The sequence below is a fragment of the Manacus candei genome, unplaced genomic scaffold, assembly GCF_025592945.1.
Source record: "Manacus candei isolate 608988 ecotype Guabito, Panama unplaced genomic scaffold, ASM2559294v1 h1tg000037l, whole genome shotgun sequence".
NCBI classification, from domain to species: domain Eukaryota; kingdom Metazoa; phylum Chordata; class Aves; order Passeriformes; family Pipridae; genus Manacus; species Manacus candei.
In genome coordinates this window covers 14,735,730-14,756,622 of record NW_026138085.1, presented here as the reverse complement: position 1 = coordinate 14,756,622, position 20,893 = coordinate 14,735,730, and the positions used below count along the sequence as shown (strand labels likewise).

Sequence of the window (20,893 nt, the reverse complement as noted above, 5' to 3'; positions counted from 1 at the left end):
TTTAGAGTTAATATTGCATTGTCTTTCATTTATTTTACATTAACTGTTGGGGTTTTTTTCTCTAAGACCTGATGTTTCCATACCTGTACTCAGCAAGAAGGCATATTGATCTTCATATTTTTATCTTCAGTAGGAAAATTCATCAAATTCTTCCAGCATTATGGGAAAAAAACAGGAAAATCTTTCTTCTTCTCCCCTCTCAAATGCTAAAATAGTTCCCACTTTGAAAAGGCTATAATTTTTATTTTTAACTTAAGAGTTATTCCTGTCCCAGAATAAAGTGGGAGAACAAACAAAGACTCAGCACAGCCATGAGATCTCTGCAAGTTCCTTGCAGTCACTGGAGCAGTGAGTTTAACTTGGGAGAGCTGTGGGGCTCAATTGTTCTTCAACAAGGTGGAAGGAGGAGCATTATAATGTGCAGTGAGATGGAGAAGCCATATTGTGCCTGTGAAGGATGCCTGCCTCTACAGCATAAAATCCTCCTCTGTATTCCAAGAAATGTCATTTAAAATGTAGAACGAGTGCACAGCAGGAATAATAAAATTGCCTAAGCATGTGAATTTTAAGCACTAAACATGATACAGAAACAAGAATATTTTTTCTGACAGAAGCTGGTGACTAATGCAGCTTTCTTCCTTAAAAATATTTGCTTCAGCTGGATGTTAATCTCTTGGCAGAAATTTCGGGGAAAAAAAAAAGAAAATTAGATATTTCTCAGTAAAAATTTATAAGAAAATAAATGTTTTACCTTGCTAACAAAATGGAATTGACAGCCTTCAGAGGTGGCAGAGCCTTACTTGCAGTAGAACTAGAGCAACATGACAATTTTTTTTGTATATAAATAAGTATATATATTTCCTATTACTGTGATAATAGCCTTACACTAAGCCAAATGTGGCTATAAATTATTCCCAGCATCTTGTTCAAGTAGCATGTCTAGGCAAGTATGTCCCTCCTCCCCATCTGTCTGACTGATAATTTTCTCTGAAATCCTAAAAGGTGAAAACATTTAAGTTAAACAGTCACATAGCTCTAATTTCAAACCAGTGGGTAGCTCTGCGTGGCACTTCTTCCATCACAAATCATGTCACCTTTGGAGGAAGTACTGGAGCCCAACTTATAATTCATGATGACTGATATTTTCTTTTTAACTTGCATCCTTTTCTTATCCCTCAGAGCTCTTAATGAGGAGAACTTCACAACCACAAACACGACTTTTCTAATGGACTCTCTGGGGAAAGGTTTGTTTTTTTCCCTGGTGCTCCTGACTCAGTCTGGTGCTTTGTTCTTTTTCCAGCTTGCACAGACAAGGAGCTGAGGAGCCTGGCTTCGAGGCTAAAGGACTGGTTTGGTGCTCTCCATGAGGATGCCAATCGTGTCATCAAACCCACGAGCTCGGAGACGGTGCAAGGCAGTAAGAAAACCCCTTTCCTTGGTGAACATTGAACATTCCTTGGTGGCAGGCAGGTGCCAGGGAGTCAGCAGGCACACAGGAGACCTGATCCTGCAAATAAATTCCATTTTCTGAAGGAGCTGCAGCCCTTCTGTTCCCCCTCTGGCCCAAACTGTTCTGAGAACAGGCAGTTAGAGACAGAATGGCCTTCACAAGTTAATCAGGCAAATCCCTTTGAAGGCCATGGAGGTGACCTCTACACTAGTAAAGGAAACTGCTCAGGGACTTTTCTTAGGTGAATTAACATGGCACAGTTTGTGTCTGTACAGTTAAATTCCATGACCCTCCATGTCAGCGTGGCTGCATCCAAATCACCCCTTGGGGTTGGACTGTGGTGTATCCTTACCCACCAGGTTTATGGCCAAGCATTTTCTGACCCTAGGCCAGTGGGATAAGCCAAAAGTGTGGCATACAAGTGTAAAAAATTATTTCAATGCTGGGAAAAACTCAGATTTTACTTTGCAATTTCCTGCTAACAGCTTATATATAAGAGAAAAAAAATAACTAAAACATCCACACCCGAGCCATGGAACTGGAAGAGTTAAATGGTCTGGAAAGCCATAAATCTGTTGTGTCCTAGGTATTTAATAACACCATCGTTACTTCCTTTGATGCTTTTTTTTTCTTTTTCCAAGAAAGGAAGAAAGTGAACAGTTTGGAGGACATTTACTCTCTGTGGGTTAAGCCAACATGACTGATTTTGATGTCATTTACCCACCAGGGAGGGTAAAGATTCACATAACAGCATCAAAAGAGGTCATGTTCATCAGAGAGCAGATGCAACTTTATTTTCTGGAAGGACTCATTAATTCTTTCAAATAGTGTGTCCCAAAACACGTTGTGTGTTGCAAAGTAGGATGCACAAGTTTTATCTGGGTTTGTGACTCACCTTCACTGATTTTCCATAGTATTTACAACAAAGTCAGTATCTTTAACACCATATGTCCTACTTATTTCTCAAACAGTGCTCCAAAAAAGGATATTCTCATGCAGAGGAAGCTGAAACATAGTGCAAAAAGCAACTGGGTGTACAGCTAATAATGGCTTCCAGATGTGAATTCGTTTCAGACCCCATGACAGAAAACTTCAGAGACTTTAAACTTCATTTGAAGTCCTGTAGGCCCAGAATCACATGAAATCTCATTTTATCAGATTCCCAAAAGGATGTTTTTCATGCAAAACCTGTGAGATCCTCACGAGGACCTTGCCAGAGGCCAAAGTCTCAATACAATCCTAAAGGTGTTGAGCCTTTTTTTTTTTTTTTCTTTCTGAAGACATTTCAGTGAGAAAAACATCCCTGGTAATTCTGCAGTGTTTGCTCTGATTCACAGAGGAGTTGTTATCTCTTTTTAGTTTAGTTTGATTTTCTGGCAGCTTTTATTTGAAAGGCTGCCTTGATGATCTTAAACACTTGATCTCAACAATGTTCATTTTTAGACTGTCGACTTAGTTTGGCACATTTTCTTATTTTCTTATATATCAGTTAAAAAAGAAAAAGAAAGAAACTTTATGAGTTTAGAGGCTTAAATCATTTTTGAATGCCACAAAACTCGGTCTTATTTTTCTTTTTGAGGGTTTGCAGCAGTATTCATGAATTAATCTGCATGTGCCAAATTCTGCAGCTCCAGTTCTCTCTGGTAGCACTGAAAACACTCACAGGGTGAGGACAGCAGCTTTTGGCTCCCTCTAACTTCAGACATTTGTAAAAATGAAAGACATCTTAAACCGGGCTCAGAATTCAAAGCAAAGTTCACATACCCAAGCTGTAGAAAAGAATTTATGTGAATCCTGGTAAACAGGACACACACAGCTCTGGAAACACGCTCTGATGTACGTGTTGCCCTTTTTTTTATTGCTCTGCATGTGTTGCCCTCCTCACCAGACAGATCACTTCATTAACCTGGTTTGGTTATGCCTGTAGAGCCTTAAAAGGCATGAACATCCTCAAAGTAATCCATTCTGGATGTGCCCCTGTGGCAGCAAAAGGAACAGATGGTGGGATGCGCTGCCTGCGATGCCTCGGACACATGGGCTGTCTAGAGAAGGTGTTCCAGCAGAGATTTCTCTGTGCTACATTAATTTTTTAGGATGTTAGTGTGAGTGTAAGTAGGCATTTTGAGTGTGTTAAGTTCACCCCCAGGTGAAGGAAAGATGTACACTCCTTTTTGTTTTCTTTTTAACTCTCTCGAAAGGAAAAAAAGGGATGAGGGCACTCGTTGTGTTTAAATCTCAAACCTTCACTCAGTGAGCTCTCTGATCCCAGCAAAGCACCATGGGCCAGGAACCTTGTCTTTACAGGTTTTGTACAATTAAAATCTCCTCAAGAAATGATAGAAGAAACTCAGGGACATGCTTTGACGTAAGGAAATAATTAAACTAATTAGGTAGCAAGATCAGATTCAAATTGCTCCTGAGCCTAATGATAATTCATAACATCCCCTCATAACATCCTCTTATTGTATCTAGATGGTCTCCTTGGCTGGAGTGGGAGTTGTTTTTCTTTTACTAGAGATCTATGCAATATAAAGGATTTTTTCTGGGGAACATTTCTTCTCCTCCTTCCTTTATTTCAAGTGATAGGGGAAATTAGGTTAATTATTCCCCCGTTAATTTAATTGTAGTATACGTTAATAAAATAAAACTGGCTCATGTGAGTCAACTCTTGAAGGGGAAAAATAATTTTTTTCATGCCAGAAGGTGTGTTTATTTTTAATTAGGATTTTCACTTACAGACTTTTTTTAAATTTAATTCCATTTTAATTCAGAGGAGGTGGAGCGTTTTAATGTGTCAGTGGGATGTGAGACTTTTACATGTAGGTCACCAGTTTGATTCCCTTCCAGCTCTGTAGTGAGTGAGAGTTGTTAGGATGCTGAACAGCTGTCAGTCAGGAGGAGAAACATGATGCTCTCAATCCAGGTCCTTGTGAGCAGGTGTCCAAATGAGAGCAGCCACCACCTCAACTGACATTAATTGGCATCTGTGTTGGCAGCCTCTGCCAAGGAGCCAAGAGCAAGAGGGATGTGGAGCCTGCACCATTCTCCTGCTTCTCACCAAAGGCACTGCAGCACTAAGCTGATGGACAGAAAGATGCAGAAAAGTTCTCACTGAGGTTACTCTTGTTCTGGGTCTGTTGTGCTGGAAATCCAGCCTCTTAACCAAGCACTGAATTCATTACAGAATTACAATATATGCTTTATCTCATCCAGCAAAGTAAGTATATCAAAAGACTCTACTAAGGAGCTAATTCATTCAACCATCACTTGGCCTCACCAAGCTGATGGGAGCACGGTGACCTCCCAGTGAAGGTAAGTAAGTGAGCTCCAAAAGCCATTTTCCATCACCTGCCCTGGTTATGCAGGGGGTCAGAGCCTGTGCTGGACATTCAGGACACACTTGGCTTTCATTCCTGTTGCTGGGTGCTGGGAGCATCCAGGATGGTTGGATTTGAGCTGCAGATGCAAAAGGTGATCTATGGGCAGTACTTTTTACCAGGAGACAGTGTGAAGTGGAGGTAGATGCTACTATTCACCTTCAACTACATGTTGAGGGACAATTAAAGAATTAACCTTTCCACTGATAATAACCATCAGGACTTTCCATCACACCTACCATCTCAGTAGTTAAAGACTTCCAGACCACATTGTCTAATAATCCAGCACTGTTTGATAATCCAGCCTCTTAATGAACCTGATCTGGAACTCTTGTCACAACAGTGGAAGCTCCCTTGTTTATAAGAAATTACAGTCAAAATCTCTGTAATTAACTGTGTTCATGAGTGATCTTCCATGACTGTATCTCACATCCAAGCCCTGCTGGGATGTCACAGAGATCTTTGCACTCCCAGCAGTCACTGTCTCGTGATATGCTCAGACAGGTCAGTGCTGAGGGCACGCTGGGGCTGTATCCCTGTTGGACACACAGGTAGAGACTTCCCAGCAGGGAGCAAAACAAGACTCAGAAATAATCTACAGACACTGTCAGGAGCAAGTTCATGGCAGGATCTCCTCCTCCCTGTGTTGATCCTTGGCAGTTAAGAGATGACCTTTAGAGAGCCACCAGGGCTGAGCAACACACACCACTGATTATACAACAGACCTTGTAGTTACTCATCTTTGCAGCAGCAAGTGCCACAAAAGGGTGTAAAGGCCATTACCAGGGAGGGCATCTGTGCAGAAAAAGAGCAGACAACAGAACCCAGCTCTTTTTCCCCTGAAAACTGTTAAACTGGGATAGCTGAAACGTGTACTGATCTCACCTGTACCCCACCCTGCAGCTGAATGACCCACCCCTGCCTGTGTGACTGCTTTTAACCTGCCCCATGGTGGGAAATTTGGCACAGCATACACCCACACAAGGCAGGACTGCATGTCCTGCTTCTCTTGCTTTATAAAGGCAAAGTCAAGGAATCTGAAATCCTTTCACTCAACAAGAGATTGCACAGTGACCAAATCCTCCTTGCCTTCTTCAGATGACTAAAATAATTGAAGTCAATATTTCTAATTGCTTCAGCAAGGCAAGCAGGCTTCCCCCTACATCTATTCACACTGCCTTTTTCTTTTCCACTGTGCTCAAATGTGATTAGATAATGCTATAGGAGATAACAGCACAAAAATGTGATGAAATGTTCAGCATGATTTCTCTCTTCCCTGCCTGAGCTGCCTGGAGCCCTGAGGAAATGGCATTACCTTCTTCCTCCCTCAGAGAAACATGTATTATGAATGACACAAACCTTCCCATTAGTTAACCCTTCTGATTGTCCCTCTGTGGCACTGGCAACCTTCAGCCACGGTTGCATAGAAAAAAAAGAAGCACAGCTTCCAGCATAAAGCCCTGCTCTCCTTTGGATTAATGCTTAAAATAGCAGGTAGGCTGCAGAGCTTGGACAAACTGACAGCGTGAGTCCAGCCACGGCTCAGGCTTCACTTTAACAAAGCAGGGCCCTGAAAGGGACACGTACAGCACATAAAGCTAAGCTTGACCTCCTTCAGTGAAAGGGGCAGGCAAAGGAAAAAGCTCATCAGGCTGCTTTCTCCACGTGGCCCAAAGAATGAGCAGAGCACAGGCAGGTTATCACTCACAGCTGGGGCAGTGGGAGCATGAGGTGCCCAGGGGGTCAGGAGCCCTCTGTCCCTGCACATCTCCAGCCAATGTATTCATGTTCCTGGTTCAAACCAATATCCTCATTGTCAGATTTGTTATCTCTGCATTATAAATATACTTGTAGATAACTTGGAATTTAGTTCCAAGCATTGAAAAAATACCATGACAGTGTAGATTTATAATGGATGCCCTGTCTTGTTTGTGAAAGAGGCATTGCCACTGTTCTTGTGGAGCCTGCAGAACACTGAAATATGTATCTCATGGGCACTGTGGGTATCTATGTGCATGACTTGGGCTTTCTGTGATGACCACTGCTGCTGCTGCAGTCTTTGAAGAATCTGGGCTATTAAAATGAATTATGATGATGGTTTCCAAAGCACTGGAGGAGCAGACTCCTGTATTGCTGCAGAATCCTGGAGGCTGCAGGAAGGAGTGGGGCTGGTACAGTGTGGGAGAGCATGGGCAGCCCTGTGGAGCTCCCAGCTGAAGCAGTGCCCTTCCTCAGAGAGGTGGAAGAAACAGAGACATTTTGCCCCTTCTCTCCCCCTGCCTCCCCCAGGCAGCTCACAGTCCAGATCAAAGCATTTTGTTGTCTGCCACACAGACAGGGCTTTGAAGAGTGAAAAGGAAGGATGAGAGGTAGAAGGTGAGAGCACAGCAGGAAAGAATTTGATCAGGCAACTAGAAACGAGTATGGGAAACAGGATTTAAATTGCATTCAAACTCAATCTAGTTTGAAAATATGGTGGATGCAGCCTCTTCTCATAACATTTCAGTTTCTTGGACCCAGGCCAGCCCAGCTGGACTGAGGATGGAAAAAAAATAAGCAAGAATTTTTTGAGTAGAAATAACTTTGAATTACAGAAATCAGCTCTGAATCTCAGCCCTCCCCACCCCACAGCTCCTACAGAGCATGAGTAGTGCTCTAGTTTGTAGCTGTGCTTGGGTTTTAAGCTTTACACAATCAGATCAGCCTTAGAATTTTGTTCTGCTTTGGGCAAGTCAGTCTAATGTTCAGAGTCCAGCCAAACAAAATCAGCAAGGCTTCACCTCAACAGGGGCTCCTGTGCCAGGGATGTGCTGGGGTTCAGCGGGGGAATGTCTGCCTATCTTCTTACAGGGTTTGACACCAGCATACTACCAATCTGTAAGGATTCCTTAGGCTGGATGTTCAACAAACTTGACATGAACTATGACCTGCTGCTGGATCCCTCAGAGATCAGTGCCATTTACCTGGACAAGTACGAGCCCTGTGTCAAACCCCTCTTCAACTCCTGTGACTCCTTCAAGGATGGAAAGCTTTCCAACAACGAGTGGTGCTACTGCTTCCAGAAGCCAGGAGGTGAGTTGTGCAGTGCACAGCACAGAGAGGAGGTGTTTGGGTCTCCCTGTGTTTGTGAGATTGGTCACTGCCAGGCAGTTGGGGTAAAAAGCTCTTTTCCCCATCACTGGTGTGAAAGGACATTGAGGGACCATGTTTAATGTCACAGATGAACTGTATGGACATCCCTTGACCATTGAAACAAAGCAGTAAGTGCCAGTGCACACAATCTAGAAATAAGCTCTATGGCTGATAGAGAGCTCAAAAACTTGCCCTTTTATTAATGCAGAAATTAGTCAATTAGCAAGTCATAAATCAGAGAGCTGGCATGATGTCAGTTTGGTGAAAAGAGAGGTAGAATGGTTTAACAATTAAAATGGCCCCCAAACACTGCTCTCAACTACAGTGTGTTGCCTTTTTTTTTTTTTTTTTAATTAGTGGAGCTAATGACATAAATCTGTTTTGTGGTACAGTACCAGCATATGGGCTGCTCTCATTCCCAGGTGTACAGTAGTCTACATTTCATGTCAGCAGTGAAGCCAGTCATTACAGAGCCTGTCCCGGACCATCTGGAAACTGATTCTTATACATTATATTTTAGGTCTTCCTTGCCAGAATGAAATGAATAGAATTCAAAAGCTAAGTAGAGGGAAGAGTCTGTTGGGTAAGTTCGATTACTTGCTATTCATTTACTCAACTAATTAAAGCTTCTGTGATTATTGTAACTTTATATGCAGTAATGGTTTTTCAATTAGAGACTAATGTTTTGAGTCGGGAATATGCAGCGCTGAGTGTAGGCCTGACACTATGAAATTAAACAAATAATGAGATAGCAACACACAGAACAGGTGTCAGCGTGGCAACGGGGTCAGAACTAATTTACAGCTCTCCAGAAATGCAAAGCCCTGTCTGCACAGAGCTTAATACTGCCTCCATCACCTCACAGGGCAGAGTAAGCACAGAAGCTGCTTGATACTCAAACCTCCCATTTTTGAAGGGTGACTGAAGGTGCATAGCCAATGGGTTCTTGTCTCCTTCCAGTCGTGGTGCAATGGAGGTACTTCTTGGGGTTCAGCTTTGCCTAATCACTCTCTAAAATATTTCAGTAGATTCTGTGTAAATGAAAACAGGAACTCATGTCATCTCATTGTAGGCAGCCCTGCAGGATGCTCCGTGCTGTAAGATGGGATTGTGCCTGTCCCTCTCTCTAGTGACTACTGCAAGCCTGACTCGATTCATAACTTACACTGCTCTGATGGATACCTGAAATTAGGTTAAATAAATCCCTATCTGGCATTTTCCCATTTAATTGCTGAAAAATCAGGTTGTTGAACCGAGTAAATTTAAGGTGACTAATTCCCTACCCTAAAATCACCCAGTGGTGGGTAGGCTGATGTTTATGTGCTGGTATCTTATTGAAACCTCTGTGTGTTTGTGTGCACAGAGCCAAATCCCTGAGGTGTACAGGACAGATCACATTTACAGCAAGCCCTGCATTTCACCCTGAGGAGCCTGGCTGACCTCAGACCAGGCTGTCAGGCCCTTCCTCAAGAATATGTGTCAGGTTCTCAGAGCATCCCCAGCTGCAGCACAGAACATGCACGTCAGCTCTGCTCTCAGAGTCCAGCCTGATGTTTCTGGATACCCTGCAAACAGAGCTGCTGCAAAGCTTATCTTTGCCAAATCCTGCCATTCCCAGGTGCCACTGCCATTTGGACTCAAGGTTCAGGTACCTTATGAGCAACCTCAACCTGGATTCATTGGTTCAAATGAAGAATAAACATTCCCAGAGGCTACAGGGGCTGTGGTTTAGATCCATCAGCCTTTCATGGCAAGTTTAAAAAATTAAGATGTTTCAGAGTTGCAGCTCCTGCTGTTCGTAGCTGAGAGGATTGATAACTCAGGGTATGTGTGCTCCACTCAGTAAATATTTTGCATTTGTGTGCAAGTGGATGTTGTGTCAGAGGAAGTCACGGTGTTCTGTGTCTCATGGGTGTCATGATTTCCAAAGCCACCTAAAAGAACAAGAAGCCCAGTTCTCAATAGATAGCTTTGACTATCCCATATTTATTTTATGCTTTGCTGTTATTTACTGTGTGCAGTAAATGTCATCTGAGTTGAAACATAAGTGGTTTGTTGTGGTGTGTGGGAAGAATGATGCCTGTGTTGCAGGTAGTGGAAGGTGCAGGTAGTTGTAGCACATGTCACTGGGATCTGATCACAGTGGCAGGAGCAAAATGACAAAGTAAAAGCAGTAAGAATGGTCCCTTAGTACAAATAACTTCTAGTCAACTGTATTTAAAAAAAAAAAAAAAGAAGGATGAAAGTGGCTAAGCTCAACAAATCAAGGTGTCAGGCACAGGTTGTTCCACAAGCCAGAAAATTATAATATAGAGAGGAACTCTTTGCTTCACCTACCTTGAAAGTCTGCCTGCATAATGACACCTGTCTGGGAGCTTTTAATCTGATATCAGAGCTATTTATACAGCAGAAAACATTGTCTTTTCACTGACTGGAAAATCATGCAAATGGAAACCAAGTGTAGCAGCAGTAAAGATGGAAAAGAGAGATGAATATTTTCAGAGAAACTAATCTTTAATTATTCTCTTTCCTTCTCTGACCCTGACACAGAGAGCACAGCACTTACAGTCTGGGCAGGAGCATGGAGATGGTTTCTGTTAACTTGTATCCATTGATAAAAATGATGACTTTTGATATTGTGTTCTCTCTATATATTTTTCAAAACACATGACACTTGCAACAAAGAACTTCAAAGCCATTGCCATTAGATGTGTTGAATTTGGAGGCTTTCAAATAGAGTCTAGCATCCCAGGAGACTGAATTAAAAAGTAAACAACTCTATTCATCTTTTCCTACCCGATTTATCTAGAGTACAATTAACTGCAGAGACTGTACTTTTAGAGCATACAACTGTGCAGCCTGATAATGCTTCTCCCACATCACTAAAGTAATACATTTCTGCTCCTGTTACTATTTCCTCCTGTATTAGCCCTGTGGATTCAGCAAATATAATAGCTAATACAAGGAGCTGTGTGCTGGGTAGCACTTATTTCTGTCAGGCTTTTACCTGTGTGCTTCACTATCTTTAGCATATAATTATTCTCTCTATGTTCTCTGAGGAAGGGGAGTATTATATAGATAAGAAAATGATGCAAAAAAAAAATATATATATATATTTCCGGGTCCATAAAGAGGCTACAGATGCAATAGTGCTGTTTGAGTTTGTGTGGAATATAATTAAATACTTTATAGGACAAAGAGAGATGGGGAGGGAGGATTCACCAGCCTGAGGAGGTTGGTGGAGAGTACTTAGCACAGCTGGTCCACCAGCCCTCCCCACACTGGTGTGCAAGCACTGCCTGTGTAAGAACCTCTGGAGAGGAAAACTCCTTTCTCCTTCCAGAGTCTGCAGATGTTCTCTGATGCCAAACCAAATTATGGGGTGAAATATTCCCAGAAAATGGGCTGTCTGGGTGCCCTGCTCCAGGATAGCAGAGCTTATTTCCAATGAGCACGGGGTGATTTGTGCCCAGTTTACAGGACAAATCATCACTTGCTCCCTGGGACTCTCTGTCCTCTCCAAATCATCCCCTGCACCTGACACGTTGGAGAGGACAGGCTGTATCTCCCCTGTGATGGTTGGCAAATACTGTGACATTGGTATGCACAGCTAAATATTTAAAGCTCTGGTGTTACATACGAGTTGGCACGAACTTCCCACGCAGAAGGAAAAGTACCTTCTACTCCTCACTGTGACCCAAAGTGTGAATCTATTCCACACACAGTTATGCTGGCAGTGAGCCTGGGCCATAATTTATTTTTGAATCTGAGGCTTTTATAGGCAGTGTGGAACATTTTCATACCTTACAAGAAACACTGAAACTATGCAAGGAGGGAAAGGTTGCATTGCCCGAGGAAAAGAGAAAGCGTGAGACAGTTTGAAATGCAGGAGCTGTTCTCTGCTCACCCTGTAATGCCACTGAGGTTCCCCCTCTGATCCTCCCCTGGAGCCAGATGTTCATCAGATATAACAGGGGAGCTCTAGTGACATGGGCACAGCTATGCTGGTTTCCACCAGCTCAAAGTCAGCACCTGAGCACTTTTCCCAAGGTTGTGTATAGTCTGATAAACACCTGGAATGCTTATGAGAGAGAGGACGTGAGCACAAAGATGAAAAAATGCCTTTCCTAATCAATATTGAAATAAAAGTTTAAACAGTGAGCGTTATCTTACAAAAACCTGCAAAGGCAAATACGTGTATGTGATTATTAGAACTATTCTCTTATAAATAGTGAAAATGAGTCTTTGATAGCCTTTAGTATGCTTACATTTGTACATGAACTTAATTGTGGTACCTATAGGCAAACCTTCTATAAGATCATGCTCTGAAGTTATTTAAAATACTCTCACTAATGGATGTGAAGTGCTCTCCAAAAACGAGATTTCTGCAGGTATTCAAAGGTTTCTGTTCTCACCTTCCAGACCCACATTAGCAGCACTCAAACATTACAGAGCAATGAGTCTGGAAATTCAGAGATTCACTTCATATACACCCTCTGTGTATGAGACTGACTGACCTCCACTTTTGTGTCTTTTATAAATAGGAAGTCTCATGACATTTGGGCAGCATCTTCTCATTCATTTTTTTCTCTGAGAAATGTAGTGGAAGTGGCTCCTCTAACACCTGAACTGACTGAATAGATGCTATACCCATGGAACCAGTTAAAAAACTTACTGCATCACCACTAAATCACTGGTATCTCTGACAAAGAAGAAAAATCCTTTCTCAAAAATCACTTGCAACAAGAAATTTGGGGGCAAGGGTGTGTTTATGCCATGTTTCAAATTGAAGCAATTGACAAAGAAGGGAAAAATTAATGGGGTGACCTCTCATGGGAATAAAGCTAATTCATCTTGAAGGACAAGAGGGCTCTTCATATTGAAGTACATTTGCTGTATCTGCCAAAAATGGTGGGAACAATAACACAGGTTTCTCCTGAGAGTTTTCCTGTCTGCAGAAGCCAGAATGAACCATACAAGGCTGAACTATATTGGTTTTATTGTGAAACAAATCTTGGGCTTCAAATCCAAAGACTTACTGACTCAAATCCTGTTGTCCCTCTCTGTAAAGCTTGTGTATTATTTCTCCTTTTATACATGGGAAGTCTCAGTAAGTCAGAGGATGTGCCTGAGATTAGTATGAATAGCAAGCAGATGGCAGATACCTTCCAGGGATAATTACAGTGTTGTGGAAGGACTTATATGATAAACACTGAAGGAGTGCAAATGGAAGGGAAATGCAGAATTAATGAAGTTGGGGTAATAATCCAGTTGGGAAGAAAAGTTTAAAACCAGGAGTTAAATCTGAAAAGGCTCTGTGGGAATATTAATCATTCAGGGACAGACTGAACCTCTCTCTAGTGCTGTGTTGCCACCTCCCTCCATGTGCACAAACATTTACACCCTGTGCCGTGAGCAGGGTGTCTGAAAAGAGTTAACCATATGTAATTTCTTCCCCCCTTTTAGGCAGCAGATAATCACATGTATTTTCTTGTCAACATTGCAAAGATCTCCCTGTAAATAAGTGATAAGTTCATGATACTCTCCGTAGCTGTTTGTTCCTGCAGAGACTTGCATTACTGAGCACACCTTATATTTTATTCAGGTACTTTCATCCCCCGGTGCAATGAAGAAGGTTATTACAAAGCCACTCAGTGCCATGGCAGCACAGGGCAGTGCTGGTGTGTTGATAAGTATGGGAATGAGATAGCTGGCTCCAGGAAGCAAGGGACAGTCAGCTGTGGTGAGTAATGATGTGCTTTCCTCAGACAACACAGGAATTACCACTGTTGTAAGCCCTGCCATTGCTGTAGGACCAGGTAGGGTAACAAAAGTGAAACACAAGTACCAGAGTTAAAACTGCTCCTGGATTTTGCCATCCAGACTACAAATGGGGCCCTTACTGGTCCTCTGGACTGCAGGGGCCCAGCAGAAGTTAGCAGGCAATAATAACCACTGTTCAGATATTTTTGCTGCCAGCCTGGAAAATGTAGTCACTGATATTAAAATTCAGGGTTATTATATTATTATTTATATAGATATAATATTTATAATATTTATATATTTATATAATATTTTAATATTCATATAAAATAATCTTTATATATTTATTTATATTCTATTATATATTTATATAATATATAATAATTAATTAATATTTATATAAATTTAATATTTAATATTTTTATATTTATATATTTATATAAGATATAATATTTATATATTATTATATTATTATATATAATATATATAATTAATATATATTAATATATATTAAATATATTGTTTTGTGTAATCTGGAATTCACATTTACTGGGACTCCATGAATAATGGCTTTCCAGGCAAGGGAAGGCCTAAATGTGTAAAATTGTATACATCAGCAACCACGCCCCAAAAAATTGCTGACAGGACAATATTATGTAGATAAGTGAAATCCCCAATTAGCTGTTGTTCCTAAACATGCAAGATTTCACCTGCATTCCTTCAGAGGGCTTCAGTGGTGTTTGTGAGTGCAGCTTTCTCTTTTGAGAAGGAACAGAGACCTAGAAGGTCCAAGATGCCCAGAAATCACATCACAGATGTTACATTCAACAGCTTCATTTGCAGAGTGAGGTTTATGCACTCCAATAAAATCAATTTGTGGAATATTTTTAGCCTGGTTTACAGAGCCATGGTGGAACTGAAGTATTTACAAAGGAGTAATGATTTTCTGGCCTGCATGCACGTGAGCTGGAACTCTCCAGTCATGTTTTCAGAAGGAGGAGGATGCAGAGAGGTTGCTTATGCAAGTAAAGTTTTCAGAGTAAATCGATACATATTTATCCCAGTCCAGAATGAAAACTGAAATTTAAAGGGAGTTGCATGAAGAGCTGAACCAATGAATTTAAAGAGTAACACTGCAAATGACCCTGGCTTGCATGACAAGGGTAGTGGTGAACGAGGGATTTGGTGTCCTGGGAGGGAATGACCTTTCCTGCTCACCTGTTTCAGAAGAAGAGCAAGAAACCTCAGGGGATTTCGGCAGTGGTGGATCTGTTGTGTTGTTGGATGATTTGGAAGAGGAACCTGAAGCGACAAAAAAAGACAAAGAAGGGAAACTGAAGATTCATGTAAGAGCAGCTAATGAAGATGATGAAGATGAAGACGACGACAAGGATGATGAGATTGGTTATATATGGTAGTGCCCATCATAATGAGGACTCACATTTTGCACAATATTGCAAGTCACATCATATCTCTGCAATTGTATCTGAGAGTACCTGGCACAAATATTCCCTCTCTACTGAGTTTAATTTTGTATAGTCTATTTAATTTGGATGACATTTTTCTTTTCTTTTTTTCCCAGCAAGGACTGTTTGGAATACAGCTTTTGTTTGGTTGGTTTGGGGGATTTTTGTTCTATCCACAGGGGCAATGAGTTTTGTTTCAAAACCATTTCTTGTCTTAATCCTCACTTGCACCGCTTACAAAATACATCCTGTGAAAGGAGAATCCCAGAAGGGGCTCAACAAACCAATACAAGGCTTAGAAGCCCTTCTCATGTGAGAGAATTTGTGTCATAAATTGTTACCTGGATCGTATCAGAAGCAGTTTTTTCTTTCATGAAGAAGGAAAAGGAGGTGCCTCATTTTCTAGCCCATATTTGTGATGTTCCAGTAAAGTCTCTTCAGACAGTGGCTGCCTGGTACCAGGGGTTTCATCCAGAGAGAAACCCCCAGCAGGATTTTCTCTTTCTTACATACTCTGAGTCCAACAGGCTTAGTCCAGCTCACGCTGAAGGCAAAGCTCCCCCCCGAGCACAGATCACTGACACTGTTTGACAAAGAAACATGGTCTGGATGTTAAAGAGATGCTGAGAACCTGCAGCTATCATGGACCAAGCCCTACAGGCAGGGAACAGAGTCCATCTGCCTTTCAGAGTGCTTAAGGAGAGTTTTGTTTGTTTGTAGCATCATGAGCACCTCCACAGCTGCCCCTCAGCTTCTGCCTGAACTCATTTGCACTCAGAGCTTCCCCAGTGTCACACAGGCAGCCTCTGCTTGCAGCTCACACACTGTGGAGCTGCCTGTTCCTCATTTAGCAACCCCTCATCCCAAAGTTATAACACTGTCAGACACACTAACCATCAGAAGTAATAAGCTGTCATTTCTTTAATTTAAAGAGTTAATATTTATTTGGCCTGTTTAAAAAAGCAACTTTAGGGGGTCATATTTCAAAAGGATAACCCCTTTGCACTGCACGCCTGTGATACACACTCCTAAAAAAGAATAGTGTTAAAATCCAATCTGTGATTCCCTCACCATCTCCCATATATTAAAAGGTCTTGTATCACAGCATATTGACATTAAATTTTTTGCAGCGTCCTTTCCCACGGCAGTTCTCTGATGCTGTGGTGACCTTTTATTTTTTTTGCTGTTTTCAGAAGCAGTAAGAGGAACCTTAACCCCACGCTTGCATTAGAATGCAGGTGTAAGTATTTTAGCAGTGCCTGTGGTTTGCCAGTGAATTATTTTGCAGAATGAAAAATGTGCTTATTACACCAAAAACTAATTAGATAGGTTTGTTTTGTTTTTTTTTTTAATTCTGAGTTAATGGTGGACATAGAGATGGAGACATGGTTGGTTACATAGTCACTTGGAAGCAGGAAAATACCATGCTGGTTGGCAGAAGTCAGTTTTTTAGGTACATTGGCCCAAGGCCTTTGGTCCTCAGCCCTCCCAGAGTCAGTGCCCACCTGGCAGGGCTCTGGGTAGGACCTCTGCTTTCAGTCAGGATCAAAAGAGGAACTCCTTTCAGGCACTATGTGCTGCAGGGGCTCAGTTGTTTTCCCCTCTCTCATTTCCCATTTATCTAGATCAATGGCCTGAGAACAAAATAAAAACGTGCATAATCATTATTAATGCAGAAGGATGTGTAAAACCAGGAGGAATTTGTTGTTTCACGCCCCTGCATCCTCCCAAAAATCTGCCATCACAGTCATTTGCAGAAGGCCTGCAATCTGCCCTGCCTCAAATCCCTTTGGTTTTTCTGTAGCTGTAGAAAAATATATTTAAAAATCATTGTCCAAGAGCTGCACAGCACATACACACACATTTATACACTTTTCTAGTTGCCTTTCATGGGAAATCCTGCTGACTTGCAAAAGGAACAGATAAACCAGCATTTCTGTTTCCCTAAACAGTATGATTTTGTGAGAAGCAATTGAACATTGTCACAAGGTTTCTTCTCAAATGTCCTCTTTCATTTTCTTTTGCTATTTTCTTACTTAACCCCTCCCTGCCTAGGTCTGGCTCTGCTGTGCCTGAGGCACAGAGCTGCCACCTCACCCTGACACAAACCTGAGCTCCACAATCAGCAGGGTTATGCTCATCCTCCTGCCTGGCCTCATTTTCCACACAAACCGTGGGGGTTTGGGGCAGTCCTGGTGCCCCCTTTGCAACAGCTGATCCTGGACTATGCCTCACATCAAGGTCACAGAGCAAATCCCTTCTCCTGCCCAGCAGGGTCAAAGCAAGTCCTTGCAGGCAGTACTGGGGCAAGGCTGCAGCCCTTTGTATCACATGTAAACGTGCAGGATGACTAAACTAAAGCTGTTAAATAAGTCTTTAAAAGTGAATATGGCCACCTTTCAGCTTATATGAGCAGACATGGCCCCACCATCCATTTTTCAGAGCCACTGATGGTCTCCTACCTGTGATCTTTCACATGCAACGCTTCCAAGTCAGAGCTGGTAGGGTTTATACCTTTAAACCAATTCCTGTCTCCAGTTGGGTACAACTACAGGGGAATAGTGTCTAATCCCAGGTGTTCCAGCCTCAGCAGGACAGGCTGTTGTGCTTGGAAGGGCAGCTCAGACCATGGATTGCTTTGAGAGCAAGTCCCCAGTTATTGCAAAGCTGTTTAGCAAAGCCCTTTTGAGATCCACTGGTATCCTCCAGTGGTGGGGGATCTGCAGCCTCTATATATACATATGTATATCTGTGTGTGTGTCTGTGTATATACATTTATGCACATATATGTGTGTGCATATGTATGTGTGTGTGTCCAGTTTGGGAAGATGCAGTGAGAAAAATCTTCTACTTCTTTAAAAGAAACCAGCGATTCTACCAAGAACCAGTGCTCTTCCAGATCGAGCCCCTTCCATTCTTCATTATTTGTAAGGGATTTAATTTGCTTCCAGCTTAATTTAATGCCTTTCTTTTTCTCTTTTCTTTTTTTTCTTTTTTTTTTTTTTTGCAAAGCAGGACTTCCCATCTGAATCAAGTCATCGACCTTCCAAACATTTTCTCATTGTGAAAAATGGAATCAGAGTTCTCCCATTCTTTTAGAGACACAAACCAATTTCTTAATCTCTTTTTCTTTCCATATTAGAAACTATGAGATACTGTTAGGTGTTGCTCTGTGTTTCTTTTAACTACTGTGGTTAAATCAAAATGCTGAGTTCAGATTTCAGCACAGTTGGATTTTTTGGGGTCATTACTGGCCTTTGCTGTGAACACAAAGAATCCTTTTCATTTTCTTTGCCTTTTTTTTTCCTTAAGCTATTCTGTGCTATTATTTTAAACCATTCAAAGTGTTTATTTAATATTTATTCTACAGTTTATATCGAAAATGTAAAGTTTATATTTAAAACAACACTGTTTGTTAGTGAATGCTTCTCTTTGCCTCTCCAGCCTAGTCTGTTAGTCTCAGTGTACATTTCTGGCATGGGAATATTTTGATATTAGAAGTTTTGTAGCCTTTTTCCCCTCAAGCAGCAACTGACACAGATCTAAGGTCACCACTTGATCCAGACCACCAGATCTCTCAAGCTTAGCTTCCCACATTTGTTGGCTTTTCCTGCGGTCCCTTCTGTGTGTCATTCGGTTTCCTTTCATCCACAGACTGCTTTGTACAGTTACTATACATCAAAAAGCCCTTTCTACAGTAGGTGGGTTTTGGTCTTTTTATACTTTTCTCAATGCTGTTGATGTCTGTTACTGTTCAATGTGTAGATCTGTAAGGAGAGATCCAAATATTCCGTGTTTCAGTTCGATGTCCCTACTGTAGATGGATGTAGACTATCATAGTAAGTAGAACTGCATAGTAAATTCTGAATGCTTTTTCCATAAGGAGTTAAGTGGAATGTGAGCATTTTGCTACCTTTGGTTAACTGTAAATGCTTAACTGTAGTCTGAAATAGTTGCATTTTTGTCTGTCTCAATAAATTTTAATTTGTCTGCGATACCTCATTGCCAGTCCTGAATTTTATTAAACTTTGGGGATCAAAACTACTGCACTATCTTGACTCAGCATTTAATCACACACTGAAATGGATGGGCCTTTGTATTTGCCTTATAACTTATACCTGTGTTCAATGCCAGCTGTAATCTGTGAAGTTAATGTAAGGTCTCCAGAAACCTCTATTTTAGAAGCAGAAATTAAATCAAATTGGATGGAATAACTGTACCAAAATCAGAACTTTACAAATTATATTAACATTGATTTTTAAGGAACTAGCAAGGGCAGAGAGGGAAGCTTTCATTTTTATTTCCTCCCTAGTTTGCAAATTTTTGTGTTTTTCTCTCTCTTCTGATGGTATCCGGGGCTAACACAGCCACACTCTACAGTGGCCATTATCTACACAACAATTGAAGGCAAAATTGTTTTAAATTCAATTGGTGGAAATACCTGGGTTTGTGTCTCTATTATTAAATTAGAGCTCCTCTATTATATTATTAACCAATTTAAACAATCAACATTATTGCAGTGCTAATTACAGAGCTTAAAAAGTTATTTCATCCCCTTTTTTTTGTGATGTGTATGGGGAACATTAAAAGTACCACATGAAAGCATGAAACCTATTTTCAGACATTTGTGCAATTATCATCTCATCAGGTAATACATTTATAATATATCTGTCCATACACCATCAGTGAGGGTCAGAACCTGCCTGGAATTTCTGTTCCATTGCCTGCATTCACTACTTTATTTTTACTGTGGGTACCACACATCACTTCCACTGTCTTTCCTTACCTGACTCTGCAAACAAACAGGTTTTTCCCTTTCCAAAACCACTCTGAGACCCCTTGAAGTGTTTGATCTTCCATGCTGAAGGGTTTCAGCTGTTCCAGACATCAGGTGCCGGGTGTGGCACTGAGGACTGGGAGGAGAGCAAACCAAATCCAAAGCTCGAAGGTGTGTGAGCTGCAAATGAGATTTTAGTTGTCAGAAAGGGTTGATGATTGCAGATTTTTTTTTTAATATCCCTTCTAGTTTTCAATTGGAGACATCTTGCAAACTTTGTTTGGTGTTACACACACACCTCCCTTCTATTTACAAAGGCACATGTATACATAATATATGTATTTATAGATACATGAAATATATGTGTGTGCATATATACATATATATATATATATATATATATATATATATATACAGTATTTATGTTTATATAGACACACACTGGTATTATCACTTGCCCTTAGAAGTGGTGGTATTATCACCTGCCCTCACAAAGTGCCATAAAAAAGGAACCATCAATTCTAATGGTTCTCACACCTTTTGGTCAGTGGATTTCTTCCTCTTGAAGTTATTTTGTTACTCTTCTTCCCATAAATATCAGTAAGGTTGAATTTCTTCCTTAGTTTTAGATGCTTACTCTTCAAAAAGTTGCATGAGGTGGATTGACATAACTGACCCTGTTATTAAATAGGTTCTCCCTGTAAGCATATGCAGCTCCTAAACATCTCAAAAATCATCCATAAATTTGCTTCTGCCACTCACCTTTTTAGTAGCAGAATATGCTCTGCCTCAGTTAAAAAAAAAAAAAAAAAAAGACACTGAAAATACTTAACTGGTGATCTCAGTTTTGGGGGAGTGAGGGAGGGCTCAAGGGACTGGATCCCCACTGAGCCACATCCTGACAGCCCTGAGGAGCTGCTGTGCCCAA

At 41.2% G+C, this 20,893-nt stretch overlaps 1 protein-coding gene across 1 annotated transcript in view; it reads left to right on the top strand.

Annotated features, from left to right (window-relative positions):
* SPOCK1 (SPARC (osteonectin), cwcv and kazal like domains proteoglycan 1) overlaps positions 1-19,183 on the top strand; it is a 265,982-nt gene extending 246,799 nt beyond the window's left edge. The window contains exons 7-11 of the mRNA XM_051794151.1: positions 1,301-1,417; positions 7,678-7,899; positions 8,480-8,542; positions 13,565-13,702; positions 14,950-19,183. Of these exons, the coding sequence (XP_051650111.1) occupies positions 1,301-1,417; positions 7,678-7,899; positions 8,480-8,542; positions 13,565-13,702; positions 14,950-15,140 (731 nt within the window). The 3' untranslated portion in view covers positions 15,141-19,183. The remainder of the gene's footprint in view (positions 1-1,300; positions 1,418-7,677; positions 7,900-8,479; positions 8,543-13,564; positions 13,703-14,949) is intronic.
* The last annotated feature ends 1,710 nt before the right edge of the window (positions 19,184-20,893 follow it).